Here is a 19,530-nt window from a genome sequence, read left to right on the forward strand (position 1 = left end):
CCCAGAGTTCAGGCCCCATGACCGGACCCAAAAAATAATTAATTAATTTAAAAAAAAAAAAAGAGTCTCATGGACTTTCTTGCCCACACTGGCTTTGAACTACAATCCTCAGATCTCAGCCTGTTGAGTAGCTAGGATTACAGGCGTGAGCCACTGGTGCTCGGCTTTCACAGAAGCATTTCTTACAGCAGGATACAGTTCCTTCTGTCAAATGGACAGAGCCCCCATACTGATGTTGGTCATGGCAGCCCCTGGATGCAGCTCTCCAGGAGCCGGTCTCACCTGGCTTCCATAACAGGCACTGGAATCTTCCCTGTGTGCGCAAACACCACAATGGCCCTCTCTACATCCTGTGCTGCTTGGCTATGAGGCTGAAGAAAGAACAAAGATTTGAAAGGAAGAAAACCAATGGACAAAGGGCAGGGGTGGAGGGAGTGTGTAGTTGTGGAGGTGGGATGGTAGGGGAACAACAAAAGAGGAGGCAACAGGAGCTGGGAAGGTGGCTCAGTGGTAGAGTGCTTGCCTTGCATGCATGAGCCCCTGGGTTCGATTCCTCAGCACCACATAAGCAAAAAGAAAAAAAGCTGGAAGTGGTGCTGTGGCTCAAGTGGTAAAGCGCTAGCCTTGAGCTGAAGAGCTGAGGGACAGCGCACAGACCAGAGTTCAAGGCTCACAACTGACAAAATAAAAAAAAAGAGAGAATTGCCGCTCCACATACACCAAAGGTGAACCCAAGATTAGGAAGGCCAAAAAGCTTGGATTAGAGGAAGAAAACCACAGGGCAAATCCACATCACCTCAGCAACATCCCCGGCTAAGGACAGATCCTCATAGAGCCCCATGTTCTCCAGGGAAACCTTGAGAAAAAAGAACAGGTTGTGAACACAAAGACACAGACCAGTTACTACTAGGAAGGTTAGACCAGGTGGTCAAACTTGCCTTGAGGTCAGCTAGCCGGGTCTTGGCCAGGGAGATATAGTCCGTGAGGAGGGAGCGGTATTTGCTTGGGACCAGTGGAGGGTAGAGAATGTGCACCTGTGATAGAGAATAGTGCTGAGCAAGGGTCCACGTCCTATCCCAGTGCATCTGGGGGAGGTTTTCAGCACACTGCACAATACAGTGAGGCTAAGGAGAGATAGCTACTAGCCACTAGCTATTGAAGACATAATTTGCAAAACTGAAAGCCGTAGTTGAAGACTGCCACATCAATAGGCAGAAAGTTAAGGAATTACTCGTCATTGTCCTATAAATACCAAGTGTAGGAAGGCCCAATGGGATATGGGGTGTGGAATGCATGGCCTGGCAGCCACACCCTGTGAACACACTAGCAGTTCCACACCACAGGCCTGGCAACTGCCTGGCCAAACAGGACAGAGAACACAGCACAACCACAGAATAGTGGGGTCAACACCAATTTGTTTGTGATACTAGAGAATAAAGGCAATGGCTAAGAAACTGTACTTTGGAGATGGTAACTCATATTTTCAGCACTGAGATGAGTTGATAGGAAACTACCAGCAGGTACCATGTACTAAAGAAAGTGAGGCCCCAAGGGCTCAGACCAGGCTGTCATGTTCTACAGCAACACTGGAATATCAGAACAGGAAAAGTAGAGAATTCCCAAAGAAACCAGAAAAAGAAGGGAGATTCTGGGTAAGGGTCAATACATATGACTCCATGTCTCCTGACTCCTTGGTCACAGGCCCTAACCAGAGATGGAGTGGGAAGGCCACTGGCAACCAGACCCCACATCCATCAGGGTGGAGGTGGGACATGCAGAGGGACTGAAAACAGGGCCACAACCCTGCTGGTGGTACAGGGGTAGGTCATGGCTCTACTGAGGCACCTCCTCATCGTAAAAAATGGCTAGCTCAGCCAAAACACAGTCGGTTACAAAAGGGACAGGAATTTAAAAATGGGAATGGTTGACAGGAAGCCAAATTCCAGCTTCCCCGGTGACAACTGCAGGGCCATTTACCATGCTCAGCTCTGCTAGGAGGTAATACAAGTTCTTAACAAAAACAGGCTGAAGTGGGGTGCTGGTGGCTCATTCCTGTAATTCTAGCTTCTTGAGAGGCTGAGATCTGAGGATCATGGTTCAAAGCCAGCCCAAGTAGTTTTTTGTTGGTCATGGAGCTTGAACTCTGGGTCTGAGCCCTGTCCCTCAGCTCTTCAGCTCAAGGCTAGTGCTCTACCACCTGAGCTGCAGTGCCACTTCCAGTTTTCTGGTAGTTTATTGGAGATGAAGAGTTTCATGGCCTTTCCTGCCTGGGCTGGCTTTGCACCTCGATCCTCAGATCTCAACCTCCTGAGTAGCTAGGATTATAGGCCTGAGCCACCTGCGCCTGGCATGAGACCTTTTTTTTTTTTTGGTCAGCCGTGGGGCTTGAACTCTGGGCCTGGGCACTGTCACTCAGCTCTTCAGCTCAAGGCGAGCACTCTACCATATGAGCCACAGTGCCGCTTCCAGTTTTCTTAATGGTTTATTGGAGATAAGAGTCTAATGGACTTTCCTGCCCAGGCTGGCTTTGAACTACGATCCTCAGATCTCCTCCTCCTGTGTAGCTAGGATTACTAACGTGAGCCACTAATGCCTGGCGAGACGTTTTTGTGTGTGTGCTGATCCTGGGTCTAGAGCTCAGGAGCCTGGACAGTGTCCTTCAGATTTTTTTTTCTTCTCAAGGCTAGCCACTTGAGCCACAGTTCCACTTTGGCTTTTTCTGAGTAGTTTATTATGGAGGTAAGAGTCTCATGTACTTTCCCACCTGGGCCTCAAACTGCGAAACTCAGATCTCAGCCTCCTGAGTAGCTAGGACTACAGGTGTGAGCCCAACATCCATGACTATCAAAAAAAAACAGAAGTAGAGTAGTAGCTCAAATGGTAGAGTGCTAACCTTGGGCAAAAAAGCTCAGGGCTAGTGTCCAAGTCCTGAGTTCAAGCCCCAGTACAGGAACCAAAAAAAAAAAAAAAAAAATCAAAATGAGGTTGGCAGTAGGGCTTACATAGTATAACACCTGCCTAATAAGAAGTATAATAAAGCTTTGAATTCAAATGCAAAAAAAAAAAAGAGGGAAAATGAGGTCTTTGTTGCTCCACTACTTGTTCTTGCTTCAAAGCACATTTCCAGATCCCCTTCTAAAACCTTCCCATCTGCTCGGAAGCTGTGCAACACCTGGCCGCACACCCGTGTGACTTTCACCCTCCTGGGCATCTATACTTGCTCACTTTATGTCTTCCCATGTAAACAAGGAGGCTGTTCCAGCTCAAAGAGATTGTAGGAGACTTGGGGGAGATCCCTTCACTGGGGCAAACAAGAGCAGGAACCTTTGTGAAATGCAAATGCTCACCTGTAGGTAGCGAGGAGCCTCCCAAGGCACAAGATTGGACAGGAACTTGAAGAGGAAGACTAGTGCCTTCTTGCTGCAATGATGGTAGCCACGTGCACTGCCAAAGCAGGCCTGGGGAAAGAAGACACACCTGAGCCACAACACAGACCCACAGTCTCTGAAGTCCCAGGCCTGACGTCACGCCAGCCATTGATGGCCTTACATTGATGGCCTTAGGATAAGGAACGTTAACTAGTTAACTAGGCCAGGGCCATTTAGCTCACACCCATAATCCTAGCTACTCAGGAGCCTGAGAGCTGAGGATCATGGTTCAAAGCAAGCCTGGGCAGGAAAGTCCATGAGACTCTTATCTCCAATAAACTATTCAGAAAACCATAAGTGGCGCAGTGGCTCAAGTGGTAGAGCACTAGCCTTGAGCTGAAGAGCTGAGGGAGCGTTCAGGCCCAGAATTCAAGCCCCATGACCAACCAAAAAAAAAGGACAATTAAATACAGAGCTCAGCATGTCACTGACTAATCACTGACCTGAGGCTCCTTGTCTGTTTGCATTAACACTAAAAAAACATATATAGACTAAGAGCCAGAGCAGTGGGCTGAGGCACTTATTTGAGTCAATATGGGCAATATAAAATAAAAGACCTTCAAATACTGAAAACACATACATCAGCACATATACATCTATCAAAGCACACCAAGAACACAGATCACTGGGCGTATTTTATTTTAATTGTCTAAGAGGGAGTGGGTAAGGAAGGAAAGTGGTGGAGAGGATAACTCTAATCAAGGCACACTGTATGCATATACTGATATGTCTAAATTAACCGTCTTATACAACGAATTGATTCTACTGAAAAATGTAAAGAAAAAAATATATCTCGGGGCTGGGAAGGAGGCTCAGTGGTAGAGCACTTGCCTTGCATGCATGAGGCCCTGGGTTTGATTCCTCAGCATCACATAAGAAAAAAGCCGGAAGTGGCGCTGCTGCTCAAGTGGTAGAACGCTAGCCTTGAGCTGAAGAGCTGAGGGACAGCGCCCAGGCCCAGAGTTCAGGCCCCACAACCAGACCCGAAAAAAAAATATATCTCAATAAGATCAATTAAAAAAGGTAAAAGAGCTGGGCGCTGGTGGCTCACACCTAGAATCCTAGCTACTCAGGAGGCTGAGATCTGAGGATCACGGTTCAAATTCAGCCCGGGCAAGAAAGTCCATGAAACTCTTATCTCCAATAAACCACCAGAAAACCGGAAGTGGCACTGTAGTTCAAGTGGTAGAGTGCTAGCCTTGAGCTGAAGAGCTGAGGGGCAGCGTCCAGGCCCAGAGTTCAGGACCCACAACCGGACCCCCCCCCAAAAAAAAGAAAGCAAAAAATGTTGGCAGGGATGTGAGGAAAAGGGAACCCTATGGCACTGTTGGTGGAAATGTAAACTAATACAGCCACTCTGGTTTGTCTGGGCCAACTTTGGCTGACTCATCCTCAGCAGACATGACACGGGGATCCCAAAGGGTTCCTATACCCAACCCACTGAAACACCACATGTCCCGGTAACCAGCTTCCAAGGTAACTCACCTTGAACCAGTCTGCATAGGGTGGGAACACAGAGGGGCCCTCCAGGGCAGCCTGGCGCACAACCAGGAATGCGGTGACCAGACTGTCCAGGTGGTAGCTCTCAAAGGCAGAGGCCATCAAACGGGCCACCCAATCTGTGAGACCATGACACAGTCAGCAGGCAGGTAAGGGCAGCACACCGACTACATGTGAGTTCTGCAGGTGAGCAAGTATCCAGCTAGAGTGTGCATGTCCAAAAACTAGCTTTGAGGGCTGGGAAGGTGGCTCAGTGGTAGAGTGCTTGCCCAGCATGCATGAAGCCCTGGGTTTGATTCCTCAGCACCACATACACATAAAAAGCAGGAAGTGGTAGAGTGCTAACCTTGAGAAAAAGGAGCTCAAGGACAGTGCCCAGGCCGAGTTCAAGCCCCAGGACTGGCAAAAAAAACACACACAAAAAAACCCGCCTTGAGAAGACTAGGTAACAACCACTGCATGCCAAGCAGAGCTGCCAGAGACTAAAGGGAAGAGCACTGGCTCAGCGACCTCAGTGACCAGCAAGCAACAACCATCAGCAGACAGGAAGGGCTACACAATGAGTTCACCTCCAACTCAGATTCTGCTGACACCAGGAGGCAACTGCACATGTGCATGCTCAGTAGCGCCACTAGCTCCCCATAAAAGTGTACCTTTAACGAGCTGCTGTGCCTCAGGAAAGCAGATGACCAGCGTGGACGTACAGGAGAGCACACGCTGCCAGTGAACCTCCTGAGTCTCCAGGACTTCCTGCAAACAGCGAAGCGACTCCTCTGGACTGAGTATCACAAAGAGCTGAAACAAAAGCACCAGCTCCCTTCAGTGCCAAAGTAAACCACGGCCAGATAGGCAATAATCCCCAATCTCTCTCCTGAGGCCTAGGCCCACCAGAGCCACATGCCATTTCCTGTGGCATCTTCACGCTGACAGGATTGGCACTGGCTGGAGCAATGCTCACCCAGGGCTGGGGACTTTGCCCAGGTGCCAGTTCCGTCTCCTGAACCTGGACTATCGTCCAGGTTGAGGATGGCTGTCTTACTGAAGACCTCACACTTTCCCATGGGGACACTGTCCACAGCAGTCAGTCTGTTGAGGACCCAGCCCCAGTCCCAGCCTCTCTCAGACCTTTCATCCCAACACTCCATAGCATCAAGTCTAAACCCATCATCACTCACCCTGCGGAACAAAGTCGTGAGCAGAGTGTGAGTCTTTGCAAAGCTCCACTCCCTCTGCCTCTGAATGGCATCAGACACTGGGGAAGAAAAAAACAGACAAAAAGGTCAAGTCATGGGGCTGCGAAGGTGGCTCAGTGGGAGAGTGCTTGTCTTGCATGTATGAAGTCCTGGGTTCAATTCCTCAGCACCACATAAGCAGAAAAAGCCAGAAGTGGCACTGTGGCTCAAGTGGTGGTAGAACAATAGCCTTGAGGCTTGAGGTGAAGAGCTGAGGGACAGCGCCCAGGCCTAGAGTTCAGGCCCACTACTGACAAAAAAAAAAAACTTCAAGTCAGCAATTATGAAAAAGCCATCTTTGGCCCAATGGCAGTGGTGGCTCACACCTATAATCCTAGGAGGCTGAGAACTCAAGATTTCCGCTCAAAGCCAGGCCAGTCAGGATTCTTTTTTGGAGGGTTGATCATGGGGCTTGAACTCTGGGCTGGCGACTGTCTTTAAGCTCTTCAGCTCAAGGCGAGTGCTCTACCACTTGAGCCACAGCACAGCACCACTTCCAGTTTTTCTGGTGGTTAATTGGAGATAAGAGTCTCATGGACTTTCCTGCCCGGGCTGGCTTTGAACCATGATCCTCAGATCTCAGACTCCTGAGAGCTAGGATTATAGGCGTGAGCCACAAGCACCTGGTGTGTGATTCTTATTGCCTATAAATTACTAAAACAGAAGTGAAGCTATGGATCAGGTGTAAAAGTACTAACTTGAGCAAAAGAAGCTCAAGGCCTGTACCCAGACTGAGTTCAAGCCCCAGAGACAGCGCGCACACACACAAGCACACCCACACACACCCATGATCTACTGGGCATTGGTGGTCCAGGTCTGTAATTCTAGCTACTTGGAAGGCTGAGCAGAGGAAGAATGCAGTTTGAGACCAACCCAGGCACAAGTTACAGACTCCTTAACCCACAAATCAGTGGTGAATGCCTATAAGGCCTATGATAACAGGAAGCCTATAGTAAGGAGATTGTGGCTCAGGTGTATTAGGCCAGGAAGTAAGACCCTATCCTAGAAATAACCAGTGAAAACCAAGACTGGAAGCATGGCCCAACATTTTCAGGCTAGCTGAGCAAGTGCAAGGCTGAGTTCAAATGTCCACTATTAAAAAAAAAAAGGAGGGTTGGGAAGGTGGCTCAGTGGTAGAGCGCTTGCCTTGTATGCATGAGGCCCTGGGTAAGATTCCTCAGCACCACATAAGAAAAAAGAAAAAAGCCGAAGTGGCGCTGTGGCTCAAGAGGTAGAGCGCTAGCCTTGAGCTGAAGAGCTGAGGGACAGTGCCCAGGTCCCACCATCGGATCCCCCCCCCCAAAAAAAGGAAAATTTTGTTTTAAAGCTTCTACGTAAAATGATTATTTTTGTCTTTTAATTTTCTTTTGTTGTTGTTGTTGGTTGTAGGCCTTGAAATCAGGGCTTGGGCACTATCCCAGAACATTTTTGCTCAAGACTAGCATTCTACCACTTTGAGCCACAGCTCCACCTCCAGTTTTTGAGTAGTTAATTGAAAATAAGAATCTCATGGAGACTTTTCTACCCAGGCTGGTTTCAAAATAAGATCCGCAAATCTCAGCCTCCTGGGTAACTAGGATTACAGATGTTGAACCACCAGTGCCTGGCTAAAAATCTTACTTTAATTTGTATTCTCCCAACTGTTACTGATGCTTACCATTTCTATTTGTTAACTGCAGTCACCAATACTGGTGTAACTTTTTCCCCCAATATTTCTGATCTGAAGCTGGATAATTTTATAGGCAAAACCTGGAGTGTGAAGGGCCAACTGTATTTCCTTTTTTTCTTTCTTTTTTCAGCTGGTCAGGGGGCTTGAATTCAGGGCCTGGACACTGTCCCTCAGCTGTTCAGCTCAAGGTGAGCGCTCTATCACTTGAGCCACAGTGCCAGAAGTGGTGGTTCATTGGAGGTAAGAGTCCCACGGACTCTCCTTCCTGAGCTGGCTTTGAAACTTGATCCTCAGATATCAGCCTCCTGAGTAGCTAGGATTACAGGTGTGATCCACCGGCACTGGGCTACATTTTCTATTCTATCTAATCTCTGTATCTTTGGTTTAATCACCTGCTGGTACTTAGTCACATTCACAATACTATTCAATACACCAATTATGTTTTTTGAAGGTAGTTCTGATGTTTGAATTTAGTGATTCATATGCTTGTTAGGTAGGCACTCAACTGCTTGGGCTCATCTACAGAATCAATTATGGAGGATTGTTTTGGTAGTAAGGCTTGAACTCAGGGCCTGGGCAATGTCCCTGAGCTACTTTTTGCTCAATGCTAGCGCTCTACTACTTTGAGCCACTGTTCCACTTCCAGTTTTGGGTAATTAATTGGAGATAACCACTTCCAGTTTTGGGTAGTTAATTGGAGATGAGAAGTCTCACATGGGGCTGGGAAGGTGGCTCAGTGGTAAGAGTGCTTGCCTTGCATGCATGATGCCCTGAGTTCTATTCCTCAGCACCATGTAAGCAGAAAAAGCTAGAAGTGGTGCTGTTGCTCAAGTGGTAGAGTGCTAGCTAGCCTTGAACTGAAGAGCTGAGGGACAGTGCCCAGGCCCAGAGTTCAGGCCCCAGGACCGACAAAAAAGTCTCACATAAGCTGGGAATGTGGCTTAGTGGTAGACTGATTGCCTAGCATGAATAAGCCGAGTTCAAGTCCTCAGTATCACCTAGAGTGCTAGCCTTGAGCAAAAGAAGCTCAGGGGCAGTGCCCAGCCTGAGTTCAAGCCCCAGGACTGGCAAAAAAAAGTCTCATGGACTTTCCTGCCTGGGCTGGCTTTGAAATGTGAACCTCAGATCTCAACCTCCACAGTAACTAGGATTATAGGCAGGAGCACTTGGCTTTAATTGCATTTTTAATTTTGTTAATTTTTTAGCAGTACTGGAGTTTGAACTAAGAGCTTGGCACTTGCTAGACAGGTGCTCTACTACTGAGCTAAGCCTTCAGGCTTTTTTTCCACTGGTTATTTTACATGTGTGTGTGTACCAGTACCAGGGTTTAAATTCAGGGCCTCAGTCTTACTCAGTTTTTTCACACAATGGCTGAAACTCTACAACTTGAGCCATGCCTCCAGTTCAGCCTTTTGCTGGTTAACTGGAGATGGAGCCCCACAGACTTTTCTGCCCAGGCTGACTTAACCTGTCATCCTCCAAGTCACCAGCACTGGGCTTACATCACTTATTTTTTAGATAGGTTCTCACTCCCTTTCAGTGTACCTGGACCACAATCCACCCATTTCAAATACTTCTCTGAGCTGGGATGACAAGCATGCCACCATGCCCAGTTTCTGTTGAGATAAAGTCTCAAGGACTCTTCTGTTGGGCCTGGCCTTACACCATCATCCTCCCAATCTCAGACTCCTAAGAAGCTAGGATGACAAGGGGTTGAGCCACTGGTATCTGGCCTGTTTTTACTTTTAAACTGTAAACTCCCAATAAGCCAATCCTACTGTTGAAAGGATGCATGGCCTGGAACATGTTTGATGAGCTAAGCCAAGTCCTTTGGAAAGCACCTGACAGACACTAAAGGGAATCTCACATGAGCACCCACTTTGGGGACACACAGAAAAGCTAGCAGCCAAGGTACTGGCAACTGGTGTTAAGCTCCAATAAACTATCTGTGAGGCAGATGACATGTAAAAACTTTTAAGAAGTCGGGCACTGGTGGCTCACGCCTATAATCCTAGCTATTCAGGAGACTGAGATCTGTGGATCATGGTCAAAGCCAGCCCAGGCAGGAAAGTCTGTGAGACTCTTACCTCCAATTAACCAAGAGAAAATGGGAAGTAGAGCTGTGGCTCAAAGTGGTAGAGAGCTAGTCTTGAACACAAAAGCTCAGGGACAGCACCCAGACCCTAAGTTCAAGCCCTACAACTGACAAAAAACAACAACAAAAAACCAGAAACAACTTTCTGTTGGGCATCAGTGACTCACACCTATAATCCTAGCTACTCAGGAGGCTGAGATCTAGGGATCACAGCTCAAAGCCAGCCACAGCAGGAAACTCTGAGACTTTTATCTCCAATAAAACACTCAGAAAACTGAAAATGGAGCTGTGGCTCAAGTGGTAAAGAGCTATCCTTGGGCTGAAGTGCTGAGGGACAGCATTCAGGCCCAGAGTTCAAGCCCCATGACTGACAAAAAAAAAAAAAAAACTTTCTAAGAAGTAATCTAGCCACATAAGAGGCTAAAATCCAAGAAATACAGTTTGAAACCAGCCAAAGCAGACAAATCTGAAACTCTCATCTCCAATTAGCCTACAGAAAGCCAGAACTAGAGGTATGGCTCAAGTAGTGGAGCACCAGCTTTGAGCAAAAATGCTAAGCAAGAATGCACAACTCAGAGTTCAAGTCCCAGTACTGGTATACACACAAGGTCCAGAGCTCAAGTCCCAGTACTATTATACACACAAATATTCTAAGACAAGTAGGAAGGTAAAGGGTCACAGACCAGTCCAGACTACACAGTAAGTCTAAGATCAGTTTGGGATACATACATGTTCAAAAAAAGTTCATCTAGAAAAAGGCTCTATACATTTCCTTGTATTAGTTATTTATATTTTATAACAAGATGAGTGGCAATTCTTTTGTCTTCTCTCTTTTAATTCTGAATTCTCTCTTTTTTTTTAATGGTTGTGGGACTCAAACTCAGAGCTTCCCATATGCCAGGCAAATGCCCTGCCAATAGGTCCTTGTTGGTGGCTCACACCTATAATCCTAGTTATTCAGGAGGCTGAGATCTGAGGATCTAGATTCAAGCCAGCCCTGGTAACAAAGTCCATGAGATTCTTTTTTAGTGTGTTGGTCATGGGGCTTGGGCTTGGGCACTATCCCTGCGTTCTTCAGCTCAAGGTGAACACTCTACAGCTTGAGCAACAGTTCTACTTCCCGTTTTCTAGTGGTTAATTGGAGATAAGAGTCTCACAGACTTTTCTGCCTGGGCTAGTTTTGAACTGTAATCCTCAGATCTCAGCCTCCTCTGTAGCTAGGATTACAGGCATGAGCCACCAGCTTCCATGAGACTCTTAATCTCCAATGAACCACCAGAAAAACCAGAAGTGGCTCAAGTGGTAGAATGCTAGCCTTGGGCTGAAAAGCTGAGGGACAGCACACAAGCCTGGAGTTCAAGCCCCACGACTGACCAAAAAAAAAAAAGCAACCCTCATGATCTTGGTCGATCTTAGTCCATCACCTCCACATAATTCAAGACCTACATCCTGTAGGACAAATCAACAGATCTGCTTAACAGTCTGTGCTGACCTATCAAAGACAACAAGGGAAGCAAGACAACAGGGGAACAGACCGGACAGGGGACTGCAGCTACAGTACTGGGGCTTACCTTTCAGCACAGGGTTATGTGTGAGAATCTGGGTTAAAGTGTGACTGAAGAACCTCTTCAGAGAATCTGTTGAAATCATGCCACAACATGCAAGTCCACTGAACATGTCAAACCTGTAAGGCAGGGGAAGAGTCTCAGGAACACAACCCTGTCCATGCACCAGCAGGGCTCACAGGCACCTCCAAAGTGCTTTGTCCCCCAGGCCTTGTAAGTGTCAGAGGAATGTAAGTATCAGAGATGGCTGAGAGTCCAGAGAAGGCAGGAGACCAAAGATGGATTAGGAAGAGGGGACCTACACTAGGGAGGAGGCAGGGCACATGGAGACATGGAGGGAAAGAAAGCGCGGGCTGAGCTTCCCGTGCTCCAGTGACCCGCGCACCCAGGCCAGGGAGGCTGCGCTGGCTGTGGAACCTAGCTGAGCAGCAGTGGGCCTCCCACACGCACCAGCCCTTTACCACCCTGTAGGCTGAGGTCTCCTCCTGCAGGTCAGCAGCAAGGGCATCCAGCGCAACTGACAAGAAAACATGGGACAATAAACAAATGTCAGTCACAAGCAGAGCCTCTCTCAGACCACTCTACATGCTTTCAATTTCTACAGCACGGGCCTCTAGGTCCAGCAAGGACTCTCAGGACACTGGGGTCTGCAAGCTACAAAATTAATGAAAACACACAGACCTGTGAACACTCACTACATTAAGCTGGTGTCAATGTACACATTTAGAAACTAAACACCAAACCACTAGAAACAGAGAGCCAGAACAAAAAGTAGAGGTAAGTTCATAATAAATATCAGCCACAAACAGGGCCTCCAGAGCCAGCTTTGTAAGAGAAACACAGGAGTAAGCTTTTCCTATGGAAAGGTCAAAGCTACCCGAATTGCTAACAGGCAACTTACAAGTCAGCATTCTCTGAAGTATGGCAGCAGCAGCCTGTTGTAACAGAACACAAATTCCCATCAGCCACATGCTTACTACCACACAGAATCTGTTATGTACAGTAAGAAGTTGGCTTTACAAAGTTCAATTTTAAGCCTAGAAATTATCCCAAGAGGGCTGGGAATGTGGCTCAGTAGAGTTAGGCTAGAGTGCTAGCTTAACATGCATGAGGCCCTGGGTTCGATTCTACAGCACCACATAAGCAGAAAAGAATGGAAGGGGTGCTGTGGCTCAAGTGGTAGTGTGCTAGCCTTGAGCAAAAGAAGCTCAGGGACAGTGCCCAGGCCCTGAGTTCAAGCCCCAGGACTGGCTTTCTGAGCTGTAATATTTGGGCATTTTCAGCAGGCCCTGAGGCTGCAGGCCCAACCCAGGCTACATCTTCCTGCCCTGCATGCCCACTTTTTTGTTGTTGTTGGTCATGAGGCATGAACCCTGGGCCTGGGAGCTGTCCCTCAGCTCTTCAGCTTAAGGCCAGCGCTCTACCACTTGAGCCACAGCACCACTTCCAGTTTTCTGGTGGTTTACTGGAGATAAGAGTCTCACAGACTTTTCCTGCCCGGGCTGGCTTTGAACCATGATCATCCTCAGATCTCAGCCTCCTGAGTAGCTAGGATTATAGGCGTGAGCCACCAGTGTCCGGCTTGCACACCCATTCTTGAGGGCACCTGGTAACAAGACACAGACTGCCTCAATGTATCTTAGCCCTCCCCTCCCCTTCCCAGCAGGCTTCAGGAATGAGTAGCCTGGGGAAGACAGTGCAGCCCACCTCAATCTCCCATCACCAAGGGCTCCCAGAGTCATCACTCCGGGAACAGCACACAAGACCCTTTTCCTCACAAAGCTCAAGCTAATGTGGGGCAGAATGCTCAGCCTAGAACTCCCAAAAGGGAACAAAAATGTGGAATGGTACTTCTCTCGGCTGCAGGCCATTGCCATGGGAGCCCAGCTCGCCACTGTCCACATTCCTTCCCCTCCTACCTGGGGCATCTTTTCAGGTACCACAGCTCTTGAGTCTGAGTTTTCCTGAAATCCTTTCAAAACAAACAGTTGCACAAAATCTGAAAAACCACAAACACATATATATTATAGCCTCCAAATAGCCGTGAATCACACCAATACCCAACTTCAGAGGGGATGTGTATACAAACTGGGGGCTAGTCCAGGGTGGGGCGTCTGACCCCAGGGGAAGCCTGGTGTACATTCTGAGGAATGAACAAGAAAAGGACCAATACTGTTGGAAGAACTATATTTAGAAAACTTGAAAGTAAGAGTGTTTTCTGTCTAATCTCCAATTTAAACTTCACCTATCTGCGGCAGCTTACAGAAGTCAAAAGAACAGTTCATACCACCAGGATATATTCTTTTGAAAACAAAGAAACCCACTAATTACTGGTGTGGAGCACAGGCTCTCACCTAACTTGCTTATTGGAGTCACTCCTCAGAGATGAGTGGCATTCTGAGAGAAGAAAAGGGACTAGGGGCACTCTAAGGAAAATCTACTCCTGCCAACAGCTAACTTAGTACAATTTCTAGCCACTCAGGGTAACATAATCTGGGTCCCAGCCCACATATGAGGGAAGCTTCTTTTCTTCCCAGTGTCACAATGAACCTCCCCCAAAGCCCACACGCTACGAACATACCATAAAGAATGGCTCTGGCCAGATCTGTAGACCTGCAGGAGGCTTCTGTCTGTTCACACAAAAGACACAGGTTCCTGAAGAGCCACTCAGCCATGGCCTGCACACTGGGGTGACTGGAGACACACAAATGCCCAAGTGGACCCCCTTAGTCCCTATATCCAGACAGTTTTCCTTTAACACTCACTTCACTAGGAAGAATGGACCAGTGGGAATAAGCTGGCAGCAAGTCCTCTGACCCAGGAACGTCTGCCTGGCTGTCATTGACATACTCATTTGGAGCAGCTTTCTGCTGTGGTAAAGTTCAGTGATGGTCGGATAGTAATAGAGTAATGGGTTCTTTTCCCCAATTTTTTTCACTTCCTTTTCCATACTGTTTTGTTACCTACTTCACTAGCCTTATTGCTTTCATCTTTTTTTTTTCTAGTAATAGAACCTTGAACTTACTAGGTAAGCACTTTGACATTTGAAACATATGCTCACCCCCCCCCCATTTTTTTTGTTTGGTCCTGGAGCTTTAACTCTGGGCCTGGGTACCTAAGCTCCTAGCACTCTACCACTTGAGCCATAGCACCACTTCTGGCTCTTTCTGTGATTAATTGTAGATAAGAGACTCATGGACTGGCGCTGGTGGCTCACGCCTGTAATCCTAGCTACTCAGGAGGCTGAGATCTGAGGATCACGGTTCAAAGCCAGGTTCAAAGCCAGCCCGGGCAGGAGAGACTGTGAGACTCCTATCTCCAGTAAAACCACCAGAAAACCGGAAGTGGTGCTGTAGCTCAAGTGGTAGAGCGCTCGCCTTGAGCTGAAGAGCTGAGGGACAGCGCCCAGGCCCAGAGTTCAAGCCCCAGGACCAACAAAAAAAAAAAAAGCCAGAAGTGGCGCTGTGGCTCAAGTGGTAGAGTGCTAGCCTTGAGCTGAAGAGCTGAGGGACAGCACCCAGGCCCAGAGTTCAGGCCTATGACTGACCAAAAAAAAAAAAAATCAAGCCAGATGCCTGTGGCTCACACCTGTAATCCCAGCTACTCAGGAGGGTGAGAACTGAGAATTGTGGTTCAGCCCCAGCCCAGGCAGGAAGGGCCATGAGACTCTTATCTCCAATTAACCACCAGAAAACCTGAAGTAGTGCTATGGCTCAATGTGGTAGAGTGCTCACCTTGAGGCAGAAAGCTCAGGGACAGTGCCCAGACTCCATGACTGATTAAAAAAAAAGGGGAGAAAAGTAAAAAGTGGGGCTAGAGGTTGGGCTAAGCAAGCAAGTACAAGGCCCTGAGATAAAAACATCATTCAGTGTTAAAATAACACAGAAACATTAGTGCATACCTTTCCAGCAGCTCTTGCAGGCTCACAACACTCTGCATATGAAGATGCCACACAGCCTCTAGCAACAAAGAGTTCTGCAGAAAACAACAGTGTTACAAATCCTTTGTGTGTTTCCCTTAAAATGTTGTCTAGGCTCTTATCTCAGGCCCATTAAAAATTGAAAGTGGAGGGCTGGGAAGGTAGCTCAGTGGTAGAGCACTTGCCTTGTATGCATGAGGCCCTGGGTTCGATTCCTCAGCACCACAAAAGAAAAAAGAAAAAAGCTGGAAATGGTGCTGTGGCTCAAGTGGTAGAGCTCTAGCCTTGAGCTGAAGAGCTGAAGGACAGTGCCCAGGCACAGAGTTCAGGCCCCACTACCAGACCCAAAAAGAAAAAAAAACAAAACAAAACATAGTAACATAAGAAAGCAGAGCATCATGTTCTGTGATGTTCTCTATTCTAATAAATACTGATATGTGGAAATGGTTCTGTCCCACCCGCATGAGTATCTGATGGACTGTTTTTCTCATACTCTGTAATAAGATGTTTGGCCTAATTTCTAAAAAAATAAATCAACAGAACACTGCTTAAATCAACAGAATACCTTAAATTTACCTGTATTTTCCATAATTCTTGGCAGAAGGAGAGACGAGAGAACATATTATGTGCCAATAACTTCTGAGCAATCTTTAACAAGAAAGAGAGCTTTTTCTGAAAAAAGATTAAAAAAAATTTTTCAAAAACAGGCAAACTACCCAAAACAGTATTTTTTAATCCTACTTTCTCAAACAGCTTAAAAACAAGGCTGGAATCTTAACTCTTTGCTCTGAGCTGAGCAATATCGAATGGCTGGAACTCTTGCAGACTTGCTCCACATTGCAGGCAAATAGCCTGGCTGACAGAATCCCCACAGGAATTCCCAGTCTTGAGGCTTGATCTTGCAAAGCAGAGCCTTAAAGAGAAAACAAAACCAGAGCCACTTTTTTTTTTTTTTTGGGGGGGGTGTTAGTCCTGGGGCTGGAACTCAGGGTCTGAGTACTGTCCCTAAGGTTTTTTTTTTTTGCCGGTCATGGGGCCTGAACTTGGCCTGGGCCCTGTCCCTCAGCTCTTCAGCTCAAGGCTAGTGCTCTACCACTTGAGCCACAGTGCCACTTCCGGCTTTTTCTGCTTATGTGGTACTGAGGAATCGAACCCAGGGCCTCATGCATGTGAGGCAAGCACTCTACAACTGAGCCACCTTCCCAGCCCTGTCCCTAAGGTTTTAAGGCTAGTGCTATACCACTTGAGCCACAGTGCCACTTCTGGTTTTTCTATTTATGTCATACTGAGACATCAAACCCAGGGCTTCATGAATGCTAGAAGCACTCTACCACTAAGCCACATTCCCAGCCCACTCTAAATGACTTTGAATGGTGTGATTCTCAGATCTCAGCCTCTTGAGTAGCTAGGATTACAGTTGTGAACCACACACCCAGAGATATTTTTTAATACAACAAATGCAGTGATAACTCACCTATAAAGGAACTAGAGCAATTTGGGTAGACCTCAGCATTGTCACAATCAGCCAATTTGCCAAGACACGATTTTTCACACAGTGGATCTTCCACCTAAAAACCAAAATTCAGAGAACTCACTTTAATTCAATCTGTGTGAATATAATACATACCCATTGGAGATTCTCAAATGTTCTTTTTTTTTTTTGGGGTCTGGTCGTGGGGCCTGAACTCTGGGCCTGGGTGCTGTCCTTCAGCAGCTCAAGGCTAGCGCTCTACCACTTGAGCCACAGCACCACTTCCGGCTTTTTTCTTTTTGCTTATGTGGTGCTGAGGAATCGAACCCAGGGCCTCATGTATGCAAGGCATGCTCTCTACCACTGAGCCACCTTCCCAGCTCTTCAAATGTTCTTAAAAGAGAAATTTACAATAATTACTTAGAAAATTATTAAACTCACTACTCAATTGTTTTTTATCTCTAAAGGGACAAATACACCCAGCATTTCTTCTCACCTAGTCATCATCTATTGGCTGTGTTAGCCCAATGAGCTCCTGTCTCATGGCTTAGTAGGCTTCTTCCCCTTTACACACCTTAACATGTTCCTTTGTTAGGCAACATTAGGCCCATTTAGTATAGGCCGTAAATATTCAGCCTCCAACCCCCCTTTACCTTGGGATGGTACTTCTCTGAGGCAGCTACCACCATGTAAGGCAACAAGAGCCCCTTAGTGATCTTCAGGTCTGGACAGCTGCTGCCCCTTCTCTACTATTTGGGCAGCAGCCATAAATTCTAACCCACCATGATGAAGCCCCTGGTCCTCACAGCCCTCCCCACAGTCTCTGCCTCCTCGCCCCTTCTAGCCCCTCCTAAACCGCCTAGGTTATATAGATCACCTCAGACAATAGCCGGCAGTTCTTCTTATTTCTCCCTTGTGAAAAGGGGTCTTGCCACTACCCTTCCCAGCAATAAACCTTTCTTTGTTCTCTGTACCTGGATGTCTGCGTGGTTTTATGGCAAAATTTAAAATAGTCTAACAGGCTAACAGAAACACAATAGAGCTTCCCAAAGATCTTATAAAGGCAATTTTTTTTTTGGTCGATTGTGGGGCTTGAACTCTGGACCTGGGTGGGTGCTGTCCCTCAACTCTTCAGCTCAAGGCTAGTGCTCTACCTCTTGAGCTACAGTGCCACTTACAAGGCACAGTCTTAATTGGGATAATAATAACAATAATAACTACCAAGTCTGAAATCTACCTGTAAAGCTAAGACAACTTCCTCTTACCTCTAGCAAAAGGTCATTCAAATTTTGGTGGCGTCTCAGAAGGTTCACAGCTGAATCCTTTAATTTCTCTTCCCTTTCAGGATCATACTTTTGCCTCTTGACCCTTCCTGCTGAGGGAGAAATCCCTTTTTAAAAGTTATGGTAATACTTAAATGAAAACATGGTGACATCTATGCCTTGACTGACTCCAGGGCTGGCAGAACTCCTGCGACATTCGTTTCAAAACCGCACACTAGACCTAAGCCAGAGGCCAGCCACCTGGGCTACTGTGCGAGGCAGGACCAGCAGCCTCCAGCGAGCAGGTCCTGAGACCGCGGAGCCCAGGCTGCCCAAGCTGTCACCACGTGCTACCGAGGGCAGGACGAAGGCTGCAGCGTTAGGGGTCTCCACGGGGGTGGGCTGATGGCCTCGGGTCGAGGTGCACGGACGCCAAATTGAGGCCTGGGTGGCCCTGAACCTCCAGTCCGCAGCGCCTCCCGTCACCCCGAGGAAGGAGCGGAAGGAGAGAGGCGGCAGGAGAGGTGGAGGCAGTGGAGGGTGCAGGGAGTCCGCAGGGAATCCGCGGGGAGGCCAGGTGGCGTGGCGGCGGAGCGGAGGGCCGGCGCGGAGGGCGACGGGGGAGACGCGGGGCCGGGGCCTGGAAGAGAGAGAGGGGGAGACGCGGGGCGGGGACGGCGGGGCGGGGGCCTGGAAGAGATAGAGGGGGAGACGCGGGGCGGGGACGGCGGGGCGGGGGCCTGGAAGAGATAGAGGGGGAGACGCGGGCCGGGGCCTGGAAGAGAGAGAGGGGGTGGGGGATGGCGCGGCCTGGAAGGCAGAGCGCGGGGAGGCTCCGGGGGCACATACCACGCACAGAGGGCGAGAGGGCCGGCCCGCCGTCCATAGCGCCCACTTACCCAGCAGTTGGGCCCAGAGCCTCTTGCGGCCCGGCATCCCCACGACCGCAGTCGCGTGAAAAACCCGCGAAGTGGACGCGGTGAGCGCGGGCGCCTCAGACGCTGCGGGCTCGCGCCGTGAACCAGAGCCGCCTTCTCATTGGCCCCAGCCGGGCGCGCGCCCATTGGCCGGGGGCTGTCCGAACCCACTCGCGCCGCCCTCTCATTGGCCGGCCGGGCGCGCGCCCATTGGCGGGAGGCTGTCTGAACCCACTCGCGCCGCCCTCTCATTGGCCGGCCGGGCGCGCGCCCATTGGCGGGAGGCTGTCTGAACCCACTCGCGCCGCCCTCTCATTGGGCCTGGCTGGGCGCGCGCCCGCAGCAGGGCACTCAAGAAGAATTCGGGGCAGGAACTGTCCCCAATACAAGTGGGGCGGGAAGACTACTGAACAAGTTTCCCAGTGACCAAACTTTTCTACCAGAAGGTGGCACCATCATGCTGGTATTCAAC

The 19,530-nt window shown here is 48.5% G+C and overlaps 1 protein-coding gene across 1 annotated transcript in view; it reads right to left on the reverse strand.

The window, feature by feature from the left end:
- Fanca (Fanconi anemia, complementation group A) overlaps nt 1-19,097 on the reverse strand; it is a 56,924-nt gene extending 37,827 nt beyond the window's left edge. The window contains exons 1-18 of the mRNA XM_013035672.1: nt 19,041-19,097; nt 18,145-18,251; nt 16,883-16,976; nt 16,188-16,321; nt 15,985-16,080; nt 15,391-15,464; nt 14,071-14,183; nt 13,409-13,488; nt 12,391-12,424; nt 11,940-12,006; nt 11,496-11,608; nt 6,104-6,180; nt 5,582-5,723; nt 4,914-5,047; nt 3,348-3,458; nt 939-1,034; nt 797-856; nt 283-371 (exon numbers count right to left, since the gene is read on the reverse strand). Of these exons, the coding sequence (XP_012891126.1) occupies nt 283-371; nt 797-856; nt 939-1,034; nt 3,348-3,458; nt 4,914-5,047; nt 5,582-5,723; nt 6,104-6,180; nt 11,496-11,608; nt 11,940-12,006; nt 12,391-12,424; nt 13,409-13,488; nt 14,071-14,183; nt 15,391-15,464; nt 15,985-16,080; nt 16,188-16,321; nt 16,883-16,976; nt 18,145-18,251; nt 19,041-19,077 (1,658 nt within the window). The 5' untranslated portion in view covers nt 19,078-19,097. The remainder of the gene's footprint in view (nt 1-282; nt 372-796; nt 857-938; nt 1,035-3,347; nt 3,459-4,913; nt 5,048-5,581; nt 5,724-6,103; nt 6,181-11,495; nt 11,609-11,939; nt 12,007-12,390; nt 12,425-13,408; nt 13,489-14,070; nt 14,184-15,390; nt 15,465-15,984; nt 16,081-16,187; nt 16,322-16,882; nt 16,977-18,144; nt 18,252-19,040) is intronic.
- Nucleotides 19,098-19,530: the final 433 nt, after the last annotated feature.

Source organism: Dipodomys ordii, unplaced genomic scaffold, assembly GCF_000151885.1.
Source record: "Dipodomys ordii isolate 6190 unplaced genomic scaffold, Dord_2.0 Scaffold217, whole genome shotgun sequence".
Classification (NCBI taxonomy): domain Eukaryota; kingdom Metazoa; phylum Chordata; class Mammalia; order Rodentia; family Heteromyidae; genus Dipodomys; species Dipodomys ordii.